At 41.2% G+C, this 21,343-nt stretch overlaps 1 protein-coding gene across 1 annotated transcript in view; it reads left to right on the top strand.

Annotated features, from left to right (window-relative positions):
- The window catches only part of LOC126387817 (ubiquitin-associated and SH3 domain-containing protein B-like), a 33,882-nt gene that overhangs the window by 6,097 nt on the left and 6,442 nt on the right, over positions 1–21,343 (top strand). Inside the window, exons 2-6 of the mRNA XM_050040504.1 lie at positions 18,385–18,438; positions 18,680–18,866; positions 18,961–19,159; positions 20,520–20,689; positions 20,882–21,090. Coding sequence (XP_049896461.1) covers positions 18,385–18,438; positions 18,680–18,866; positions 18,961–19,159; positions 20,520–20,689; positions 20,882–21,090 — 819 coding nt within the window. The remainder of the gene's footprint in view (positions 1–18,384; positions 18,439–18,679; positions 18,867–18,960; positions 19,160–20,519; positions 20,690–20,881; positions 21,091–21,343) is intronic.

Raw genomic sequence — 21,343 nt, 5'->3', positions numbered from 1 at the left:
TTAATTTTAAGTCAGGTAGTTATTTGAAGGGCATTTCCCTGGATAATCAATTGAATGAGTAACTGTATCAGAATGTTGTCTCTATTTTATTGTGGCATGGTTGAAACCAGTCCAAGACAATGCATCTGAGGCTTGTTGTATTTTATACAAAAAGTTTTTCAAACTGGGCACGATGGGAATCATTGCAGTGGAATCCTACATGTAGAGCGAAAAACACAAACTCGCTAAGAAAACCCACCGAAAAATGCCAGGTATTTTAAAGCTCTGTTCTACCCTCATTTCCACCATGAAACAAAAAATGGCATGGTTTATGTTACAATACAAATTTGGCCAAATTTAACCATAGTTATTGATATCTGTTCATTTTTAGAAATTAGTTTTTATTTTATTTTAATTCTGAGTGGCATTAAAAAAGGAACCCAGCATAACTTTAGTGTCCTCAGGGGTTTAACTTTTTCATAATTACAATAGCTTTCTGTTAAGGTCCAGTGAGCAAGCTCCTGTTAGAGAGTGTGAGAACTCTCCTGAGCTATATTTTTGCTTGTTGTCCCTTTAGTTCCTTGGAACCTGCTCCTATTTAATGATTAGGCTACTAATCTGTTTTTCCCTCAGTGTGGAAACTGTGTGCTCTTGTGCACTTGTGTAAAGGGGACTTCCTTGTATCATTGTGACCAGGGTTAAATATTAATGATCTTTGCTGAAGTTTACTTTCTGTAAAATTTCCCACTCTTTTCTTTGTGCTTGTGCAGTCTTAACGGTGTATTCAAAATCCCGAAAAGGTCGTCCCTGACCTCTAAAACACTGTTGGTGTCTATCTACTATTTTGAGAACATAGTTATATGGGTGTTGGCGGATGTTTAGAGGAACCATCTCAGAGAAACATACAGGAAGTGCGTGTGCAGTTTTAAATGTCGTGCTTGTGGCCAAAATAACTGGGCATACTGGAGTTGCACACCTGAAAATTGGTAACACTTACCCCCCTGAAGAGTCCCTGCGCTGGCTGAACACAGGAACCTGAGTTACAGTTATTGTGTTTTTAACAAAGCGGAGAGCTGCATTTAACCACTTGAGGTGCTAAGTGGTTATGAGAAGCATTATAAACTTTAGAATACCAAAGTAAACAGACAGCATGGCATGTCTGCAGCTCCTTTGTTTCAGCCATGCATGAAGCATGAACCTGCCACAAAACAGCTGCAGCAGACCAAAAATCAGACTGAAATAGAAACCTATTTGAATGTGATGCAGGATACAGATTTGTGTATAATCATCTACTTCAGCTTTGTTTAGTTTTGTTACGCAGAGGAATAATGTGGCAATTGTGAGCAGGGGAAACAGGAAGTCGATGACCAAGATGTAACAGAACACAGAGTGCAGTGACGAAGGGAGTCCTTTTTTACCGTAACTGGTACCCACAAGATGTAGAGAGCGATGTCGAATCAGAGGATGAAAAGTTTCCCGTTAAGCAACACAGAAATGTCATGTGATGTTTTAGACCAATCACAGATGTTTACACCGTGACTGTGGCGTGTGTGTGGAAAATTCAACTGCCATACTTCTGTCACATAAACGCTGCCTGTGATTGGCTGTTTGAAGGGAAGAAACAAAGGCACCACTAATATTTCCACCTCAGGGCGGTCAAGTAGAGAGGTGAATGTTCCTGCAGTGTCACCAAGGTCTTGAAATACTTGAAATAGAGGCATTAACTGCTGGTGGAAGCATGACGACATGTCAGTGATGTTTGACTGGCTAGTGCAGGTGAGGAGAATGGGATTGCATTGCATGCAGCAACTCTTTTTTTTTTTTATCTGTGTAAGTGTTCACCTTGTAGAATGTCAGAAAACAGTGAAAAATGCCCGTCACAATTTCCAGCAGCTCAAGGTGACACTTTTAAATTGCTTGCTCTGTCCAAACAACAGTACAAAACCCACAGATATTAATTTTACAATGGCTTAAAACAGAAAAAAGGAGCAAATTCTCACATATACCTAGAAATCTATGAATACGAGCAATGAAGACAACCTCTCAACAGCACATTACGTGGTGGTGGGCACGAAATGTGTTAAAGTAACGTGCTGACAACATTGAAACCATGCCAATGTCATTAACATTGTTAAACGGTCGCAATTTGGTTATGTTTAGAGAAAGGAAACACTTGGTTAGAGTAAGAGAACAAAAACATACTTGGTTAAGTGTAAGAAAAGGTCGCGTTTTTCGTTACAGTAATTACATAGAAGGTTAGTGACATAAACATTCATACTTGACGTAGTTATGTAAAGCAGAGGTTCCCAACTGGTGGGTTGCGGTCCAAAATTGGGTTGTGGGTCCATTCTAAATGGACTGCAAGTTACTCGCAAATGTGTCAAGTGCGTGAAAAAACACATTTTATTTTTAAGTATGGTAAATTTCTGGCACAGAGATTTTATTTTGAAGTGCCTTTTCCTGCTGTAGTGCGAGTGACTAATGGATAGATACTTAGATACCTACAGAGACAGCAAACTAGCTTGACGTTAAGGCCAAACGCAAGTATGATGTTTAAAGTATTAAACTGTGTGGACCTTGAAATGATAACTAAGCAGAAATCTGGGCATCGGGGCTGGACCAGTTTGGAACCACTGATGTACAGAAACTATGTAAAGTACATTGTGTTTTTACCTAAAGTCCGCAAAGGCATGTAGCTGCGTTGACTTCTGATTTCACACGGGAGACAAACAGTGATCTCCTGGTTGAAAGTCCATGTCTGTGTGACCCATCCACCACCCTGACCTATCTGCGGACTTTCTCGCTCTTTATACTTTATTGGTGTTTTAACCACGATGGGAGAACCTCATTGACTTTGCATTGGCATTGTTTTCGTCTTGCCAGCATAATTTTAACACATTTCTTGCCCACTACCACGTAATGTGTTGTTAAGAGTTCTTGTCCATTTCATGTATTTTTATGAGACCGGGCTGGTTGATTAGATCATTGATTAATTGACGAATCCTTTCTGCACTACACTGACCCCATGATGCAGGCCTGTGGGATTGACATAGCCTGATCACATTTGACCAGTTGACACTTAAACACACCCATGCATGACAAAGGTTCCTGAGCTTGATTATGGGGATGTATTATATATGAATGCACCCACCCAGTGTTTGCATGCTCTGGATGCTGTGTATCATGGTGCATTGAGATTTATTACCAACCGTAAGTCACTAACTCATCACTGTATCCTGTATGCTCGGGTTGGCTGGCTCTGCTATTCTTGGCCTACTTCCTTATCTTGTGTTTTATATTGCTTGTATTAGAGCTGTATATTATGTTGCTGCCTGTCCTGGCCAAGACACTCTTGAAAAAGAGATTTTTAATCTGAAGAGATTTTTCTGGTTCAATAAAAGTTCAATTATTATTATTATTATTATTTTTGTTTTTACATTTCTATTGCAATTGACATACTTTTCCTGACTGGAGGATTTTAAGAGAATTAAAATGCTGCTTTATAAATTAATTTACAGCTATGATATTTGTTCTGAATTTATTGTCTTAAAAAAACGTTGAATAAATTGTATTTAATTCCATTGATCAATGAAAAGGGCACTCTCAGTTTAAGATTAAACACCCTCTTCCTGGTTGATACTGAGCTCCAGTGCATTAAACAATGGCAAAATCTGAAGTACATCTCTGTCTTGTGTTCTTAAAAGGTAATTCATCTATTGAGATAGAGTTTATACAGTACTTATCTCATCCAGATGAAACTGTTTTCAGTCCCTCACACGTTTGTTTGTTCCATTGTGCTTCTCAAATGAAGACTTCAAAGCCCCTGTGGTTTCTGATCTGTATCTGAGTTAACATTATATATGGTATATTCCTTTTTTTTTTCACCCTGCCTTGTCTGTGAAACCTGTTATAGAGGAAGTCTGCGTGCATGAAGACTGTTCTCCTGCCTTCCTCAGTTTCTTAACCCCTGTCTTAACAACAATTATGTCTAACTTCACTTTTGTCTCACATGCAAAGAAGCATCATGAGAAACCAGTTCAGTTCATACGAGGACTCCACATGATAATTAGTATACAGAACTAATGCATACATGTGACACTTTAGTGCTGCACGTGCAACTTGCAAGAACAGACTCTAAGCTTGTACTCAAGACAGCCAAGAGGAAGTCGCCCATTTCCGGAAGTGGCTTGTGACCTTTACTGAGTGCATTGTTGAGACGGTGGTTTGAGGGCGGCTGAAGCACATGTCACTTGCAGATAGGAGAAACAGTTTGGTATGCTGACTGAGGTATCAAACTTTTTCTCATTAAAAGAAAGCCTGAAGATTGCAAACCATACTGCCTGCTTAAAAATCTTCCGCCGAGGCTTTATAGTCACTGATGGATTACTTTTTAGCTGCTCTGAGTTTAATTAAAATGAGAAGGTATTGACTTGGTGTTAAAGGGATAGTTTAGATTTTTTGAAGTGAGGTAATATGAGGTACTTATCCAGAGTCAGTGTGTTGCCTACAGTAGATGTTGGTTGGCAGGCCCCCACTTTGGAGAAGCAGACAGGAGAAACTAAGCAATGTACTGCTGTTGACAGGGTTAGCAGGAAAACATATTTTAGCCAATAAAAAAGATCAGAATCAGTTCAATTGTACACTATATTTAGAATATTTTTACCACTTGCCCTTGGTGTCAGACAGGCCCTTGCTTTGGTACTTTATTTTCTTGACCATTGAACTTCCATTGTAGCGTCCCAGTCTAAATAATACAAGTCTGGACCGATGGTCCAATGCAGTTTATTCCATTCTCAATTAATTCCATCGACCAACGTAAGAGCTGAACAGAGATAAGGTAAAACAGAAGACAAAACACTGCATTAAACTTAGCTCATGAATCTAGCAATTATTCCAAAAACTCAAAATTATTAGACAGTTAGACACAAAGAAACGCAGATAATACTTTGTTGCCCTGCAAACTGATGCTAGACTCCTTGCATCAATTCAGATCTGCAACTCCTGTGTCTACAGTCTCAGTCTTTTCAGAATAAAAGCACTTCCTGGTTCACAGGAAATAACAAATTAAGGCAACATAAATACATTACAAATGCAAATTTAACATGTCAACTACTGAAATTTGGAGTAATTTACGTCCATATTCTTATGCATGAGCACACCTGTATTATGCCACACATCATCATTCTTATCACTCATTTTTACTCTTGTACTTAAAAACTGCTGAAAATCTGACCCAAACAGCTGATCTGCAGTGTAATGCAGTGCGTGGCACAGTTGTGCTTATGCCCAGGAATACGAAAGGTCTACAGTTGAGAAAAATGCCAAAGGAAAGCAATGTCTGACAGCAAGGTAAACCAGTACAATAATCCAAATATAGTCTACACTTAAATTGAAATTTATTTTTTTCAGGTGGCTAAAATACATGTTGGTGCTGCCCACGCCCACAGTAGTACATTGTTTTGCTTCCATGGCGGTATTCCTGTCTGTTCCTCCAAACTGGGGGCATGCTGACCGCCATCTACTGTCAATAATACACTGACTTTGAATAAGTACCTCATATAACCCCACTTCAAAATATCTGCACTGTCCCTTTAAAAGTGTTGTTTTAAGACATCAACATGCCAACAGAACGTGGCTATAACTCCCAGGCATATGCTGTTTGCTTCGTTTGACACATCCTGGGACTTTGAAGAGAACTGTGTGATGCATCAGTGTTTTGGCACTGTGCCTTGTGTATTCTTAGTGAAACATTTGCTTTGTGCACTTTGACTTGTTTCTCTGACGTCACTCGTGCAGTGCTAAAAATAACACTCGTGCTTCACTTTTGGTTTGACAGAGGTGTTGATAATCATTTACTCACTCTGATAAGCTTGATGGACACCTAGTGAAGAATATTATTAACATCCTTTAGTCACACAAAGGCCCACACAGTACACTGAATGGTGTCAGTCTCTGACTTGCTCTTTCTGCCTTTGTGGACTTCAGCTCTCTTCTGCAGAATAATGAAGTGAGAAGAGGAGAAGCAGTTCCAGACACTGGCTGTACACAGCCGGGTTTGTTAAGGACGTGGTACTGAAACTGTTTGTGTAAGAAAAGCTTTATGAGAGTAGAACACCAATAGCTGATGTTGTTAGAGACCTTAAACAAAATGTTGTGGCATCAAAACACTTTAACAGTCACCACCAGTCAGTCCCAACATTAATGGAGTAGTTTGACATAGTGCGAAATACTCACACCACTCATACCACTCTCTACTTTGTCTAAAGAGTGGCATCAATCTTCTCGAACAAGAAAGCAAATAATGTATCTACTAAAAGTCAAACTATTCCTTTAAATGCTTACACTGACTTCATTATGTGTCTCTTATTAATGGTGCCTCTGGGCAACAGTTCTAACAAATACCAAATAGTCCACTACCAGGCAGTAAGGGATATTACACTGCTGCCATCCCCCAAAAACATCTTCATAGGTCGTCTATGCAAGCAGCTTGTTACAACCCATATTTACTTTAACTTTTGGCGGCGACCTCTTGTGTAGTAATTACAATGGGAGAAGAGGAGAAAGTCAGGTGGTGTTGTATAAAGAGCGACAAGGTCCACACACAGAGTAAGTCGGGATGCACATGCACATGGGAGAAGTTTGCCTAGAGGGCTTTCTGTCAGAAATCTGTTCATTTAAACCCGAACCACGTTTTTTTCCTAACTTTAACCACGAAATGTATTTTTGGCATAGAGTCCTTTGGGAATATGTCTCCCAGCAGCAGTTGGCGTGGATGAATAGAAAAACAAACACAGGACTTTGACCAAGGAGACTGTTGTGTGTGCTCCGAGTGAAACCAAAAATCAACGTTGATTTATTCTGTCACAGGCAAGTTAATTTACATAATGATCTGAACTTACGCCACGCATGCAACGTAAGGTAACTTACCTTATGTGATAACAACTTAAGTTATGTAACGAATGTACTTATTTTAACCCAAACCATGACCTTTTTTCGAAACCTAATCGTGTAATGGCGCCTGAGGGCTCATTTATGCTCCACGTTAGGAACAGAGACAGATAGAGCCTTGGGTCTGTACTCCTTTTGTCTGTATATGTGCACGTTTTCCGAAAACTTACTGATACGGATGAAACAAAGCAGTACCACCACAGATCGTGGAGGCAGTGTAGCATAGTTCAAGTGAGATATGACCGTAGGAGACCATGAAGAAATTTAAATCATGGCAGAACGGAACAAGTCAGTAATATATTTTGAAAAGAGTTCTCCATCCACGTCGGGATGTATATAATGGGCACACACACACACACACAACCACCATCTACAACGCTGCCTCTGTGAGAAGGTACATTGTTAAGACCTCCTCCACTGATACCTAATGTGTTGTCTACCTTCTAGTGCCATCTGTTGGCTGTATCAATGCCAACATAAAGGACGTATGGTAGTGCGAGGGCATGATTAAGTATGTGACTGGTGTCCAGAGATCCGTAAATATACGTATGATGCCTCTAGTGTCCAACGCAAGGAAGTACATTTCTTTACGGGTGGATAGAAACCTGATAGAAACTACCTGTAGCTGAGGGGGAGAGGCTAATTTTGTCCGTTTTTTGTCATCCAGTAATTTCGAATATGCACTTGGAACATTCTCAGACAAAAGCAGGACCTGCCAGGTACTAATTAAAAAGACGTATGAACAGCTGAACGAGTCATAATGACAATCTGACTGTATAAAATGTATAACCATATTTAAGCAGAATAACTTTATTCTGATTCAGAATGAGTTAAAAGTAGATAAACAAGTTATTTTTAATCATACAAAGTCACTTGACAATCAACACAGGCAACTGAATTGAGTCTGTTGGCTTAGCTAGCACAGACCATCATACGGTCTCTCCAATATCCATCTCAAAAGTTCAATTTTTTTAACATACTCAAGGCAAATTCAGGACTGAAATATTATGGAGGGGAGGAGTTTGGCAGGCACAGCTAATCACAGAGACTCCCATAGGAATGAATGGACTTCCGGTTGCCTCGTCTTTGTACACATACGTAAGTGGAAACGTATTTTGAAACTGACTTATCTGTGTCGTACGTAAAGGGAGTATAATGAGCCTTTACTGTCACTGTTTTACAACATTAACCACATGTTTAAAACTGGGACCACACTGCCACCATAGATATCGTTTTGGGAGTCACTGGTGAACAGCCTATTGAGAATGTTAAGTTGATGTCAGGCTGTGTTAACATTTTTGGACAGGGCCGCCATCCTGTTAAGATTGAGTCCCTGTCCTACATGGCATTACATACCATCACATTCTCTATTCTGTCATTCCGGTGTGAGGATGTGGTGGTCATTGCTTTGCTGACATGGAAGCATTACTTTTGTTTATATAATATTACAACCTAGCACCCCTCCCCAACACTCTTTGTGTCACACATCACACCCTGGACAGATCTGTTGCAACCACAGTGATGTTCATTATCAGTCAGCCATAAGCTGGACTCAAACTGTTTTTTTTTTGTTTTTTTTGGTCTGGGCAGTCAGCTAGTGAAAAGGTTGCAGAAAAGGGCGGTAACGTCTGGTGTTTGGCTCGGCGTGGGCTCACCAGGCCCAAGCTCAGTCGGGAAGCACATTTCCTCTGCTGACGGGGCTCTCCTCAGGGTGCAGTCTGGTGTTGGGCAGTAGCAGTGCTCTCAGCGCTGTTGGAGCGATAAGTGGTCAGTGATGAGTGTTCACCGTCGGCTTGTAAACAGGAAATGTTGATTCGCCCATAGAGCTGAGTCAGGGAGGGTCCCTTGGGAGAATATAGCTGTGTGTGTGTGTCGAGACGAGGTGACATGGTTTTGTTAACGTCAGTGCTGGATGCTTGTAACTTTTGGCTTTAATTTATGATTTCCTTTTTCCTCTTTGGCTGATGTGCAGCCATGAAAGGCATGATATTTATCTAGTCACAATAACTTCAACCGCAGTGTTTACAGGGATTCAAAGTGCTCACACTCATTAGATACTTTGAGAAGTGTGCAGATTGCCTGATATAAAGCGATAACTTTCTCTAGCAGCCTGGACGATATCCAAGTTTAGCAAAAAAAGGTCAGCTGTAATAAACAATCCAAAGAATGTTTACATATATGAAAAACCAGAAACGCCGCTGTTTAAACAGGCATCAGGCAGCCAGAACATTTTATCTGTAGTGGGGTTAAATGTGGAAACAGGAACTGAAAACACTTGCCATATGTGGGTGAAAAAAAATGAAAGGCTGTTTCCAATATCGCCTGCAGCAGTGGTACATGTGCAAACGAAGTAAAAGCCCTCATCTAATAATGGTCACTGTTATTTATGCAAACAGTCCTGCTGATTCGAAGCCATACCAAATCCAGAGTGACTTCTCTCCCTGGCACTCTCTAATCTTTTTTATCTTCGTCTAGCTGTGAACAGGAAATGCAGTTTATAAATAACTTGCTCAGTTCTTGCTAAGAGCAGAGGAGAGGCCTCGGGGTTAGCTGCAGCTATTGAGGACAGTCTGCCCATGACTGTTTCAACTGTGGTGGAGCAGATAGAAAAGAAATATAAAACATGAATATTCACCTCAGTATAACTCTAATGAAGTTTTATTTATAAAACAAAAACTAAAAAAGTCAAACAGCAGATGCTGTATGCAGGACTGTGGTCCAGGAGGTGCTGTCTTCCTGGCTATAACATCGACCAGCTGGCCCAGAAGACAGAAACAGCGCCTGTGAAACTCCGCTGTCTCTGCTAGCTCTGCCCAACGCTGCTCCCTGAGGGTGTCACAGATGTCAGTGTCCTGTTTTTTTTTCTCTTTCGCCTAGAGACATGAAAACAAAACAGAGTTGGCACCATATATTCCAAACATGTTTTCTTAAAATTCAGTGTGAAAAAAAACAACACTTTGCTTGCAGTTGTTGGCAGGTACAAACCCGAGGTCGCCCAAGCCGTTTAAAGGCCAGCAGGAGCGTTGAATTTGGAAGGAATAGCAGAATGAAATTCCCAGGATCTCAACGAGGGAGGGCCCCCAAGAAGTAGGGAAATTAAAGCAGTGCCAAACCTAGACATGCCTCCCCATTAACAAACAGTAATAATAAATGACAAACAAAAGAAATCATTATGTGCAAATTTTATCTTTTTCTTTTCTCTTTTTTTTTTTTTTAATTTTAGATTTTTTTTTTATTTTTATTTTTTTGTTACTGCGCCCTGATGGCTTTTTCCATTTAACTTTCTCTCACTCTAATGTTCTCCAGATACACTCCATTACACCATACCCATAAATGCTCTAGCATGGTCAGACTTAGATCTGTGGATCATTTTTCACTTGTGTTAGATTTTTTAAATGTAAATAAATAAATAAATAATATACATATATTTATTATATATATAATATATTTTTGGGGGATCTATGAACATCAGCCACTTCTTAAAAGTTTGTCTTTTCTGTGTCTAAAAAAATATTGAAGCTGATCTGCCTGCTCTTATGGGTGCATAAAGTTTATTTAACTCCAAGACACCAAGAGAATAACAAAGTGGGGCTACAAAAAAAAAACCGAAAAATGTATACGAAGTTGTAGAAAAGCAACGATCATCTGAGGAAAAACAACTATAATATTGGTATGTTGATTAGAGCCAATAGCTTGTTAGCTTGTTAGTAAATCAGCAGAGCTTAAATCATTAGTCAAGAAAACAATTTTGATCATCAATTATAATTTTTAGCATTTTTTTTCTGATTCCAGTTTCTAAAATGTAAATATTTACCATTTCTTTTGGTTTTCTATTTTTGTAAATTGAATATCTTTTATGGTTGGACAAAAAAAAGCATGTCAAAGCTGCAGTAGGTAGAAAGCCTAAAAACGGTTGATTTTTGAGTCTCATCTGAGTTAGGTTTTGTTCGTCTCCGCCCTGAGCCCCTCCTACCAGACGAGCACGCGAGTATTTTATCCTACTTGGTTCTATTTCTCCCTCTCTGGGAGCCTCTGCTCTCCCTTACGCAGCAGCAGCCCTCCACATCCCTCCCTCGCGGCCCCACACATATACCCCGGAGGCTCGGCTCTCCCTCACCGCACACCAGCCTGCCCCGCACATACCCCCGAGGCTCGGCTATCCCTCTCCGCAGAGAGCCCTTGGCTCCGCTCCCACGGCCGACCCTTGCGCCCTCCGGCTGGGCCCGGCCCCACCTCACCCTTCCCCTCCCTCCGGGGCTCCGGGGAACCGAGTTCTGTCTTCCTTTTTTTGGGTTGTTTAGCCGTGTAGGCAGTTGTAGCCAATGCTGGAATAGCTATTTTACCTGGTGCACTGTTCGCCATTGCCGCTTGCTCTCCCCTTCTGCCGGCGGCACGAGAACGCGCATATGCAGTAGAACAGCCAATAGGAACGCAGCGGTCTGAGCTGACCTTTGATTGGTTGATGCACATCGGCACAATACTGATTCTTTGGAGGCTGAACACAGAGCCATGGTGAGGTGCAGAAACCTATTGTTTGTCTCAGACCACTTGATTTACATTATGCTTAGAGGATATTATAAAATTTTTACTCAATTATACCAAAACAATGTTGCCTACTGGAGCTTTAAATGTGGTGGTCTTTGGAAAATTGATGTTTTTCTCATTTTTCTGACATTTAACCACCGAACTATGATTGATTAAATGAGAGAATAATCAACATATAATGCGAAAAATTTAAAATAATCTTTAATTGTAGCATTGCCGCTAGTGTCAGACATAGAGTGTGGATCAGCAGCAGATCTGTCACCAACCTGGAAGTGAAAAAGTCATGAGGTGAAATAAAAAAATAGGTTGAAATATGCTGAAGTGTCAGATTATTCAGACTGAAACACACTCAGTATCACAGATTTTTTGAGTAGGCTTATACTGAATGTGGTAAACTGTTGATTTGTGTCTGGTGGTGTGCTGCGACTTCCTCCTGGTTCGTTACTTCAGTCTGAGCCAGGCCACATGTCTTCCTGCTGTCTGGGCATGCTGCGCAGGTTAATAAAAAGGATATGTTTCTTTTTTTTTCTTTTATTAACTTCATTCACTGCATGCAAAGTTTCCAACAGACATCCCAGAACATGCTTTCAGTTCATTACTACACAACTGAGAGCATGACTGACAGAAATAGAAATTAATGAAGGACAAAATTAAGAAAAGTGTCTCATAAAAATGTGGAAAAGGGGATCACTTAAAGTACATTCCCAAGGAATCACATTGTCTTCATGAATTTTTACTGCCAATGTGTGTAACAGCCAATTCTAAGGAGCCATTATCAGCTTTACAAAGTGTTTTTTCATCCCCTACTGAGAGCGGCTCTGACAGCGTTATTGCATTGACATCAAAGACAAGTTTAAAAAAATGTCCCCAGTGGAAGATTTACTATGAGGTAAATCAAAGAAGACAAAGGCCAGCCATCAAACATGAAGGTGCAAAGACGCAGTGAAAATACACAATTCACAGTTAAATGTGGGCAGCAGTGTCGGTTATTTACCTGGCACCGATGGCTTCAGCTAACACGCTTATAGTATTATCTAGCGTGGTGCACTTAGTGTTTCTTTTTTCAAGTGTAGTTCACCCTTGTATGTTATTATTTTAGTATTGGTTGTCCTGGTCAAAAAATATGCAGCAGCAAAAAGAAGTATCTGTTGTGTTTGTTGTCCTTGTGTTGTGACCACACATCTATCTGACAGTTAATGATTCACAGCACTGAAAGTACCTGGAACCTGTATTTGCATAGTAAAGGCACATGAGATTGCAGGTATCACACCAAATCATGGACTATCATCATTTGATTTCATGTTTTGACAACTTTTAAGTGTGAAGAGATAGTACAATGTCTTTTCTTGTGGATTTAGTCGTGACAAGCCCACCGTTTAAATCTCAATCCCTCTCCTGTATAGAGCCATCAATCTTCCAATATAATCCCAGTCGAACTTCATTCCTCATTATTTTCAATATTCAAATTAACTTTTAATGTTCAAATTTAGGCCAATAGTAATATCTACTATGTACCAATACAGTGTATACACAAGCTCATGTATTGCCAGTGCCACTATCAGCATATGGTTGTTATATGTTATGTCCACTAGAGGGCATTTCAACATTACTAATAACCATTTGGAATTACCAACAGGTGATATCTTTCTCTATCATTCATTTTCCCAAATCAGTTATCCTGTCCGGGGTCAGGGGGAGCCTATCCCAGCTGAAACTGGGCGAGAGGTGCGGTACACCCTAGTCAGGTCACCAGACTATCACAGGGCTGACACATAGAGACAGACAACCATTCACACTCACATTCACACCTACGGACAATTTAGAGTCACCAATTAACCTGCATGTCTTTGGTCTGTGGGAGGAAGCCGGAGTACGTGGAAAACCTACACTGACATGGGGAGAACATGTGAACTCAGCACAGAAGGGCTCCTCATTGAAATGAACCGAGCTAACGATGTGTAGCATCTCTACATTTATATTTATATGCGTGATCTAAGCAGCTCACTAATGTTAGCTCATATGAGTAGTCAACAATCTGGTTTTACACATCCAAAGAACTTGTATAAAAATGAACTGCCTGGCAACCAGACCAGGCTTCTAATCGAGACAGGCCTTTATTTGTCAAAATGTGTAGCTACACCAGGCTAGTAAGAGAAACTGGGTGTTTAATTGGGACCAGGCTTTTAATTTAAGTTTTACCGTACATAAATGAATAGCAATTATTATTCATTTTGTATCTATTCGATTTATATTGACTCCTGAAATGTGTTTCAACGGCTCTACTCCTGTATGACCCATTTACAGTCCTGACAGCTTAACCTCTGGCCTTGTGCGTGACACTCTAAATGAATACTGAAGGATCTTTTGTTTGAAACATTGCTTTTATTGACCTGTCCTCTTACTGAAAAATATGTCCCATATCAATGAGTCAAAATGGCAAGTAACACCATGTTGTGTCTCCTGCTGGATACTGTACCATCGTTCAAACCTGGAACAGGATTTCTAGTCATTTCAGCAGCCTAAAAAAACACAGATTAAATTCGAGTAACCCTTGTATCATCTCTGTCAGCGTAAGACCTTCACTGTTATTTCACATCTCAAGGGTTCACTCTGGTAAAATACCACAAAGATAAGAAGCAAGCAATCCAATGTTCTAGCCTGGATTGGATTTTGTGACGTCTCAGTCACATCTGCTTGTAATCCCATCATGCTTTCTGAGAGAAAATCCCCTTCTTTTCCTCCTCCACACAGCACCAGGTGGAATCTCTGAATAAGACGATTGCAGCCAGCGAAGGACTTTCTGTCTAAAGCCTTCTACGTGCAGTAGTGAGTTATACTGTAGAAATAAAAATGGATCAATTAGGCTTCATGTTAAAATTGTCATTGTCAGTCGTTGGCCTGATAAAGTGAACAAACTGGAGGCTTTAATCCTAATGTGTTGTCTGTGTGTGTCTGTTTTTGTATTTGATTTATCTTTGCCCTGCATATATTTGGGTGGGCATGTTGTAGTAGATCTGTGTGAGCCATCTGTTACGTTACCGCAGCCATGGCTTTCCCATGCTGCACGCTGCGCTCTGTCAGGGCACGCTGCCCCAGGGTTCAGGGACTTTGCCGTATCTAGGACCCTCTCAGTGGGACAAATTTAAAAATAGCTCATCGAGTTTGAATGCTGGAGTGGCACAATGAACCCTGTCAATGTCGGCTCACATAGAGATGCTGCAACACGTCCTTATCGAGCTGTGAATAAAGTCAAATAAACTGAGAAGCGCTAAGATGGTACAGATAACAACACTTCCTGCTGCTCATTTTACTTTAGTATCAGTTAAAGATCGATGTTTTTTCTTTATTTGAAAAGCCATTTATGGTAGTAACAAGCAGGGCTGTGTTTAGGGACAGCACACCTATCCTTAGGAGGAAGCATGGCATCATTGTGGAGGTTTTCTTCCACATAATGCGCAAAGAACTTAAACTTAAAAGGAGATGGGATCGCCTGGCTTGTAGTAGAGTCTTAAAGGTTAAATGCCGTGGTAACAGTGTTACTCAGAAACTCATTTTCTGTTGCTTAAAGGGACAGTTCACCCAAAAATCAAAAATACATGTAGTGTTGGAGATACCAGCTGTAGAGATGTCTGCCTTCTCTCGAATACAATTGAACTAGATGGCTCTTGGCTTGTGGTGGTCGCACATTCACATATATGTAGTTTTTTGTCAAGCTGTGAGCGGCACGTAGGTTTACATTACCAAAGGTTTACGAGGAAGTCACTTTGCGACACTGCCGTGTTCGCACAGCGAGAGAGGAGAGGGAGAGACACTGTGCTGCTGCCAAGGGAGTTGCTGAATGAGTTCCCTCTGCAGGGAGGGTAACTCGTGGTAACTCGCTTGAAGAATCTGAGAAGTTTGGGGCTGTTCATAAAATGACACCACAGTTTATTCCACACTACTGAAGCTGCTCCTCTTTTTTTTTTTTTTTTTTTGAACCACTGTGGAGTCAGTAATAATTTCACTTCAAGCCATGCTTGTTGTTGCCGTTGGTAACAGTATGACGCCAATATGTCAACAAGTTGAAATATCGCTAGTATTACAATATGAATTTTTCATGATATTAAAAATTATACCGGTATTATCGTGAACGAGATGATATGGCACATCCCCAGTGCCAACTCAACAGTAATGTCTCTTTCCAGAAATCATGACCCAGTTACTCAAGATAGTCCACAGACCTTGTTGTGAGCAGTTTCATGTAGGAGCTATTTTCTTTCTACTGAACTACACCCGCCAACTGTATCACAGCACTGAAGGAAGAGTGCATCTCCTCATGGATGAGATTTTTGATTTTTGGGTGAACTGTCCCTTTATAATGAAATGAGCCATTTACAACATCAAACAAACATTGCTTACTGTAGTTGCATGTCAAGGACCCAATTAGTTTCACCACAAAGAACGAAACCAACAAAAAACTATCAAAAGATGAATCTCTGGCACGTGACCACTGTGGTTCACAGAGCCAACACACACTGAGGTTCTCCTGGATTCCATTATATCTACTTTGCACGAGGAAGCTTTAAAATGAATGAACAGACACTTCAAACTAGAATTTCATACACATTTACCTTCAGTTGCCACCACCTCTCACATCATCATCATTTATACACTAATTTAGGAATATTAGTGGAAGGTTTGTGCTAATGTGTACCAAATTCTCACAGGCTAGGCTGTTAGAGTTCGGAGTGATAAATAAAATATGCCTCTGATGTGTTGATTGACTCAAAGACTGGGCACAGATGGTGCTACTGTGAACCTTCAGAAATACAGGCACATCATCATACTCTGTGTTAGTCCCCTCAAAGCCAAAGAAAGCTGCAGGAATCAGTGAATCCCTTCAGAGGTTTTATAAAAAGACACTAATTAGATTTCCAGCACTCAGGAGTAATCATGCAATCAGATATCCTTTGTTGTAGTTTATGAAATGACACAGATAGATCATGTCATAGGACACGAACACTGCCGTCTTTGAACAGACACTGGGGACGGCTGTGGCAGGAGGCATTATGTTTTCGGGTTGTCCATCCGTCCATCCGCCAGTCCGTCCCATTCTCATGAATGCGATATTTCAAGAATGCTCCGAGGGAGTTTCTTTAAATTTGGCACAAATGTCCGCTGGGACTCAAGGATCAACTAATAGATTTTGGTGGCCAAACATCAAAGGTCAAGGTTACTGTAACCTCTCGTTTGTCTTGTTCTTGTGAATGCAGTATCTCAACACAACCAACAAATTTGGCACAAATGTCCACCAGGGCTCCAGGATGAAGTGATTAGAATTTGGTGGTCAGAGATCTAGGTCATTGTGACCTCACATCTGTCAAACTCTCCTGAACATGATATCTCAAGAAGGCATGAGGGAATTTCCTCACATTTGCACAAACGTCCACCTGGATTCACAAATTAACTTATTAGATTTTGGTGGCCCAACGTCAAAGGTCAAGGTGACTGTGAGCTCACGTTTGTCTCATTCTTGTGAACGCAGTATCTTACAAACATCTAAAGGGATTTTCCTCAACATTGGCATCATCCACCAGGACTCAAGGATGAACTGATCAGATTTTGGTGGTCAGAGTTCAAAGTCATTGTGACCTCACCTCTGTCACTCTCGTGAATGCAATATCTGAAAAACAACTTGAGGGATTTTCCTCAAATATGGCACGAATGTCCCCCTGGACTCAAGGATGGACTGAGCAGATTTTGGTGGTCAGAGGTCAAGGTCATTTGGACTTCATGTCTGTCACACTCTCCTGAACGCGATATCTCAAGAGGGATTGGAGAGAATTTCCTCACATTTGGCACAAACGTCCACTTGGACTCACAAATGAACTGATTAGATTTTGATGGTCAAATGTCAAAGGTCACTGTGACCACACAAAAAGTGTTTTTGGCCATAATTTAAGAATTTATATGTTAATTATGACAAAATTTCACACAAATGTTTAATAGGATAAAATGATGAAGTGATGTCATTTTATATCCAAAAGGTCAAAGGTTAACGTCACTGTGACATCATAATGTTCTGCAGAAATATTTTCTGGCCATTACTCAACGTCATATCTCAGGAACATAAATGGAGACATTTGATCAGATATTGAATTGGTGACTAATCTTTAAACTGTGCTGATTGTACAGATCCTCTGTGGTGCCATGTTGAAGATGTGTGTGAAGCATCCATGTTTTAGAATATGTAGCTTCGCTGCAGGAACATACATATTTGAAGCAGGGTCTACTGTCACGGCTCTATATGAGTCTGGACAGACATGGATGTAACTTGTAACTGCAACTTGACTGGTTGGCTGAGCCATACAACCACAAGGCAGTAATTCTAGTTTTCTTTATAATGTTCATTGCACTACAGCACAAGGCATTAATTATATTTTTCCCACTGTCAGACACAGGGGGTCTTAATATTGTGACATTTGGCTGCTGCAGAAAAGAATTGTTAACCAAGACTGTGAGCTGAACTGCTGTCACACACCCTCTCTCTCTATAACAGCACTCGCTGTTTAATCACTGACTGAATCACTTGTAACAGAATCATGTTCAGATTGAGTTTGAACCCAGTACGCACTGGATACAGGGCTTTGCATCTACTGAGCTGAACGCACTTTGTTGATGACAGGACCAGATGTTTTGATGTTTTCATAGCAAAGAGTATGTTTCAAATCAGCATCAATGCCGTTTCGTGAACCACTGGTATGAATAATGAACTCCTGTCCTGAATTACCGTTTACTGCTCTCTTGGGATGTTTGTTCTTTGTTCATTGTCACGTGGAAGCACAGCAATCTCCTCCTAATAAACACGGTCCGGAAGAGAAACTATTGATTTTGTGACTCTGCTTTGATCTCCATTTCTCTTTCTCTTTGCAGCTTGAAAGCTCTGGTTTCGACAGGAGGCAAAAATGTGCAGGCAGCTTGTGACTGGTAAGAGCAACACGCAGTTGTACTCACATGCTCTCCCACAGTTCTTAATGCACAACTGGAATGCAAACAAACTCTGGTAATGGTAAACATATCACCTAATGTCCTAACCCCTCAACATTGTATTGACGTGTCACTGTGCTTTTACAACAGTACTGCCCTCTGCTGGACATCAGCCGTCCTCTCTCCTACTTATCGCCCACTTCTCCCTCATCACTTTTGGTCCTCTTGTGTGTTGCTCCAGGCTTTTCTCCCACGTGGATGACCCGTTCTTGGATGACCCTCTGCCCAGAGAATATGTGTTATATCTGCGACCCACTGGACCGCTGCTCCAGCAGCTCTCACACTTCTGGCAGCAGTCCCGCCTCTCCTGTGGCAAGAATAAGGCACACAACATCTTCCCCCACATCACCCTCTGCCAATTCTTCATGGTCAGTGTCTGTGTTTATCAATGTCCTGGCTGTTAAACACATTGCCGGCTCATAGCAGTTGTACATCGGGTGACTTCCTGTTGTGTTGTTTCAGTGTGCCGATGGAAAGGTAGAGGCTCTGACCGACGCTCTCCAGACCACCGTAGCCAAGTGGAAAGGTCGTATACCCATGCCCCTCCCGCTGGAGCTCTACACGTCCTCAACCTTTATTGGACTCTTTGTGGAGGAGCAGATGGCGGATGTGCTGAAGAGTTTCGCTTCTGATTTTGCGACTGAAGCATCAGCTAAAGCAGGTTCGAGACCGTTATGTCCCCTTGATGGAAATCACCATAAACATGAACACTGTCTACAGAATTAAAGGGGAAGTTTGGTATTTTTGAACCTGGACCATATTTTCCCATGTTTTTGTGTCTAAGTGACTAATGGAGACAATTGGTCCAGTATTGAGAGAGACTGCTCCTGCTACAGTGGCGAAACAGGCTGTAATGTTATCCCTGCTGGCAACTGCACACCGTCAACTTACGTCCACTGAAAGTGCTTGTTTTTGCTACTGACTCAGATTGGTATTAGAAGTGTCTGACAACAATACTGAAAAGACTGGACAGAGAAACAAAATTTTTCAGGTGAGCAGGTGAGCTCACTATATACTGCTCTATATAAGCCTCCCGTTTCCTACTGGACAACATAAACATTATAAATGGGTCCCTTTGTATTTCCTGTTTGAATGTATGTTAATGCAGAAGCTGACAGGAAGTGAACAGGGACCAAAGTTGTTGCCCTAGCAACAGAATAGCAATGAAACGGTCTATAGTGAGTAGGGAGTAGTGAATGAGTGAATGATTTCGGACACAGCCCAAGTCTTGCTCAAGTAGAAGTTTGCTTCTGAATCTCGCTGATTTTTCAACATTGTTAAAATCAGCTAAATATTCAAGTTTAGGTAAGAGGCACACATATCAATGGGGAAACAGTCTCTGACACAACACCGGCACTCCTCTCAAACTCTCACTGATGTTTCCACCATTGTTTTCTTCTGCAACAAGTCGCCCTCGCTAGATTTCAGACCAAGACTTCTCTTTGAGCGAGACTTGGTTACAATTGCAAACAGACCAGTGAAAAGTACAGGAAAATGTTTTATTTCTCTGTAGGGTCCTTCTTCTATTAACAGGTTTGAGCCTGTCAGTGACAAAAACAAGCACTTTTATTGGACATGAATTGATGGTACAAATTGCCTGTAGGGTTTACGTTGCAACCTGTTTGACCGCTGTGGCTGCAGCAGTCTCTCTCAATACTGGACCAGTTTCACAAGCTGTTGTCTCCATTAGTTACTTAGACACATAACCATGTGAAAACTGGATCCAGGTTAAAAAATACAGACGTTTGACGTCAATGTTTCCAGGCTCCCTGTTCAAGAATAAAGTATTTGAAGAGGCTTCTATTTTAATATTCATATGTGAACACTTGTGTAGTAATTGCGTTAACTGTAATCATATTTTAGGGATGAGCCAAGCAGTGTCACCACATGATATATTGCCAGTGTTTTTAATTTTGCTGTCACTGGAGAACTCTCATAGAATGGAAAACAGTACATCACTGTCATGATTTTGCATGTATCTCCATCTGCTATGCACATTTCTTCCTTTTTCCTTTGTGCAGATGTTCATGTTGAGCCTCACAAGAAACAACTTCATGTCACTTTGGCGTACCACTTCCAAGCCAGTCACCTTCCAATTTTGGAGAAATTGGCCAAAACGGTGGATGTGGCTTCAGGCTGTGACTGGCTGGCCGTGCTCTTCTCCAGGGACATTCGGTTTGCAAATCATGAGGTTTGTTTGGCTTCCTATGAAAAGTAGTACTTCCTCTTAGCGTGCAAGTTTCCCACTTGTGTGTTCATTTTTTTCTGACATCAAGGGCATTATGTTATAGAAAATTAACTATAAATAAAATTAGATGCAAGATCTGCATGTTTATTCCACAGATGCTCTGTCTAATGACTGTTAACTATCTTCCCCCTGCAGACACTGCAAGTCATGTACCCATATTTGCCTCAGAATGACGATGAGCTCGAGCTGGTGCCGGGAGACTTTATCTTCATGTCTCCGGTGGAGCAGAGTACAGCCAGCGAGGGCTGGGTGTATGGCAGTTCGCTGGGCACAGGGCTGTCGGGCTTGCTGCCCGAGAACTACGTCAGCCGGGCTGATGAGTCAGACACCTGGGTCGTTCATGGGTAAGGACGGAAAGCACAATATCCAATGCCGTGTGTTTCTTTCATTAAAAAATCCATGACACATAAGGGAGCTGCACTGGGAGGCCCTGGGAATGGGATTAGACCAATGAAGTGCACATACAGTACAATAACAGAGGCAGCAGATTATCACTGATTGCCCCTCAAAGCCACCAAGTCCCCTTTTGCAACCACTTCACAAAGACATCCGTGGGTGTTATCTCAAACTGACAATCCGCAAATCCCTTTAGTGTGC

Source organism: Epinephelus moara, chromosome 3, assembly GCF_006386435.1.
Source record: "Epinephelus moara isolate mb chromosome 3, YSFRI_EMoa_1.0, whole genome shotgun sequence".
NCBI lineage: Eukaryota > Metazoa > Chordata > Actinopteri > Perciformes > Serranidae > Epinephelus > Epinephelus moara.
The sequence above is the reverse complement of the archived record's forward strand: the minus strand, read 5'-3'. Positions and strand labels throughout refer to the sequence as shown.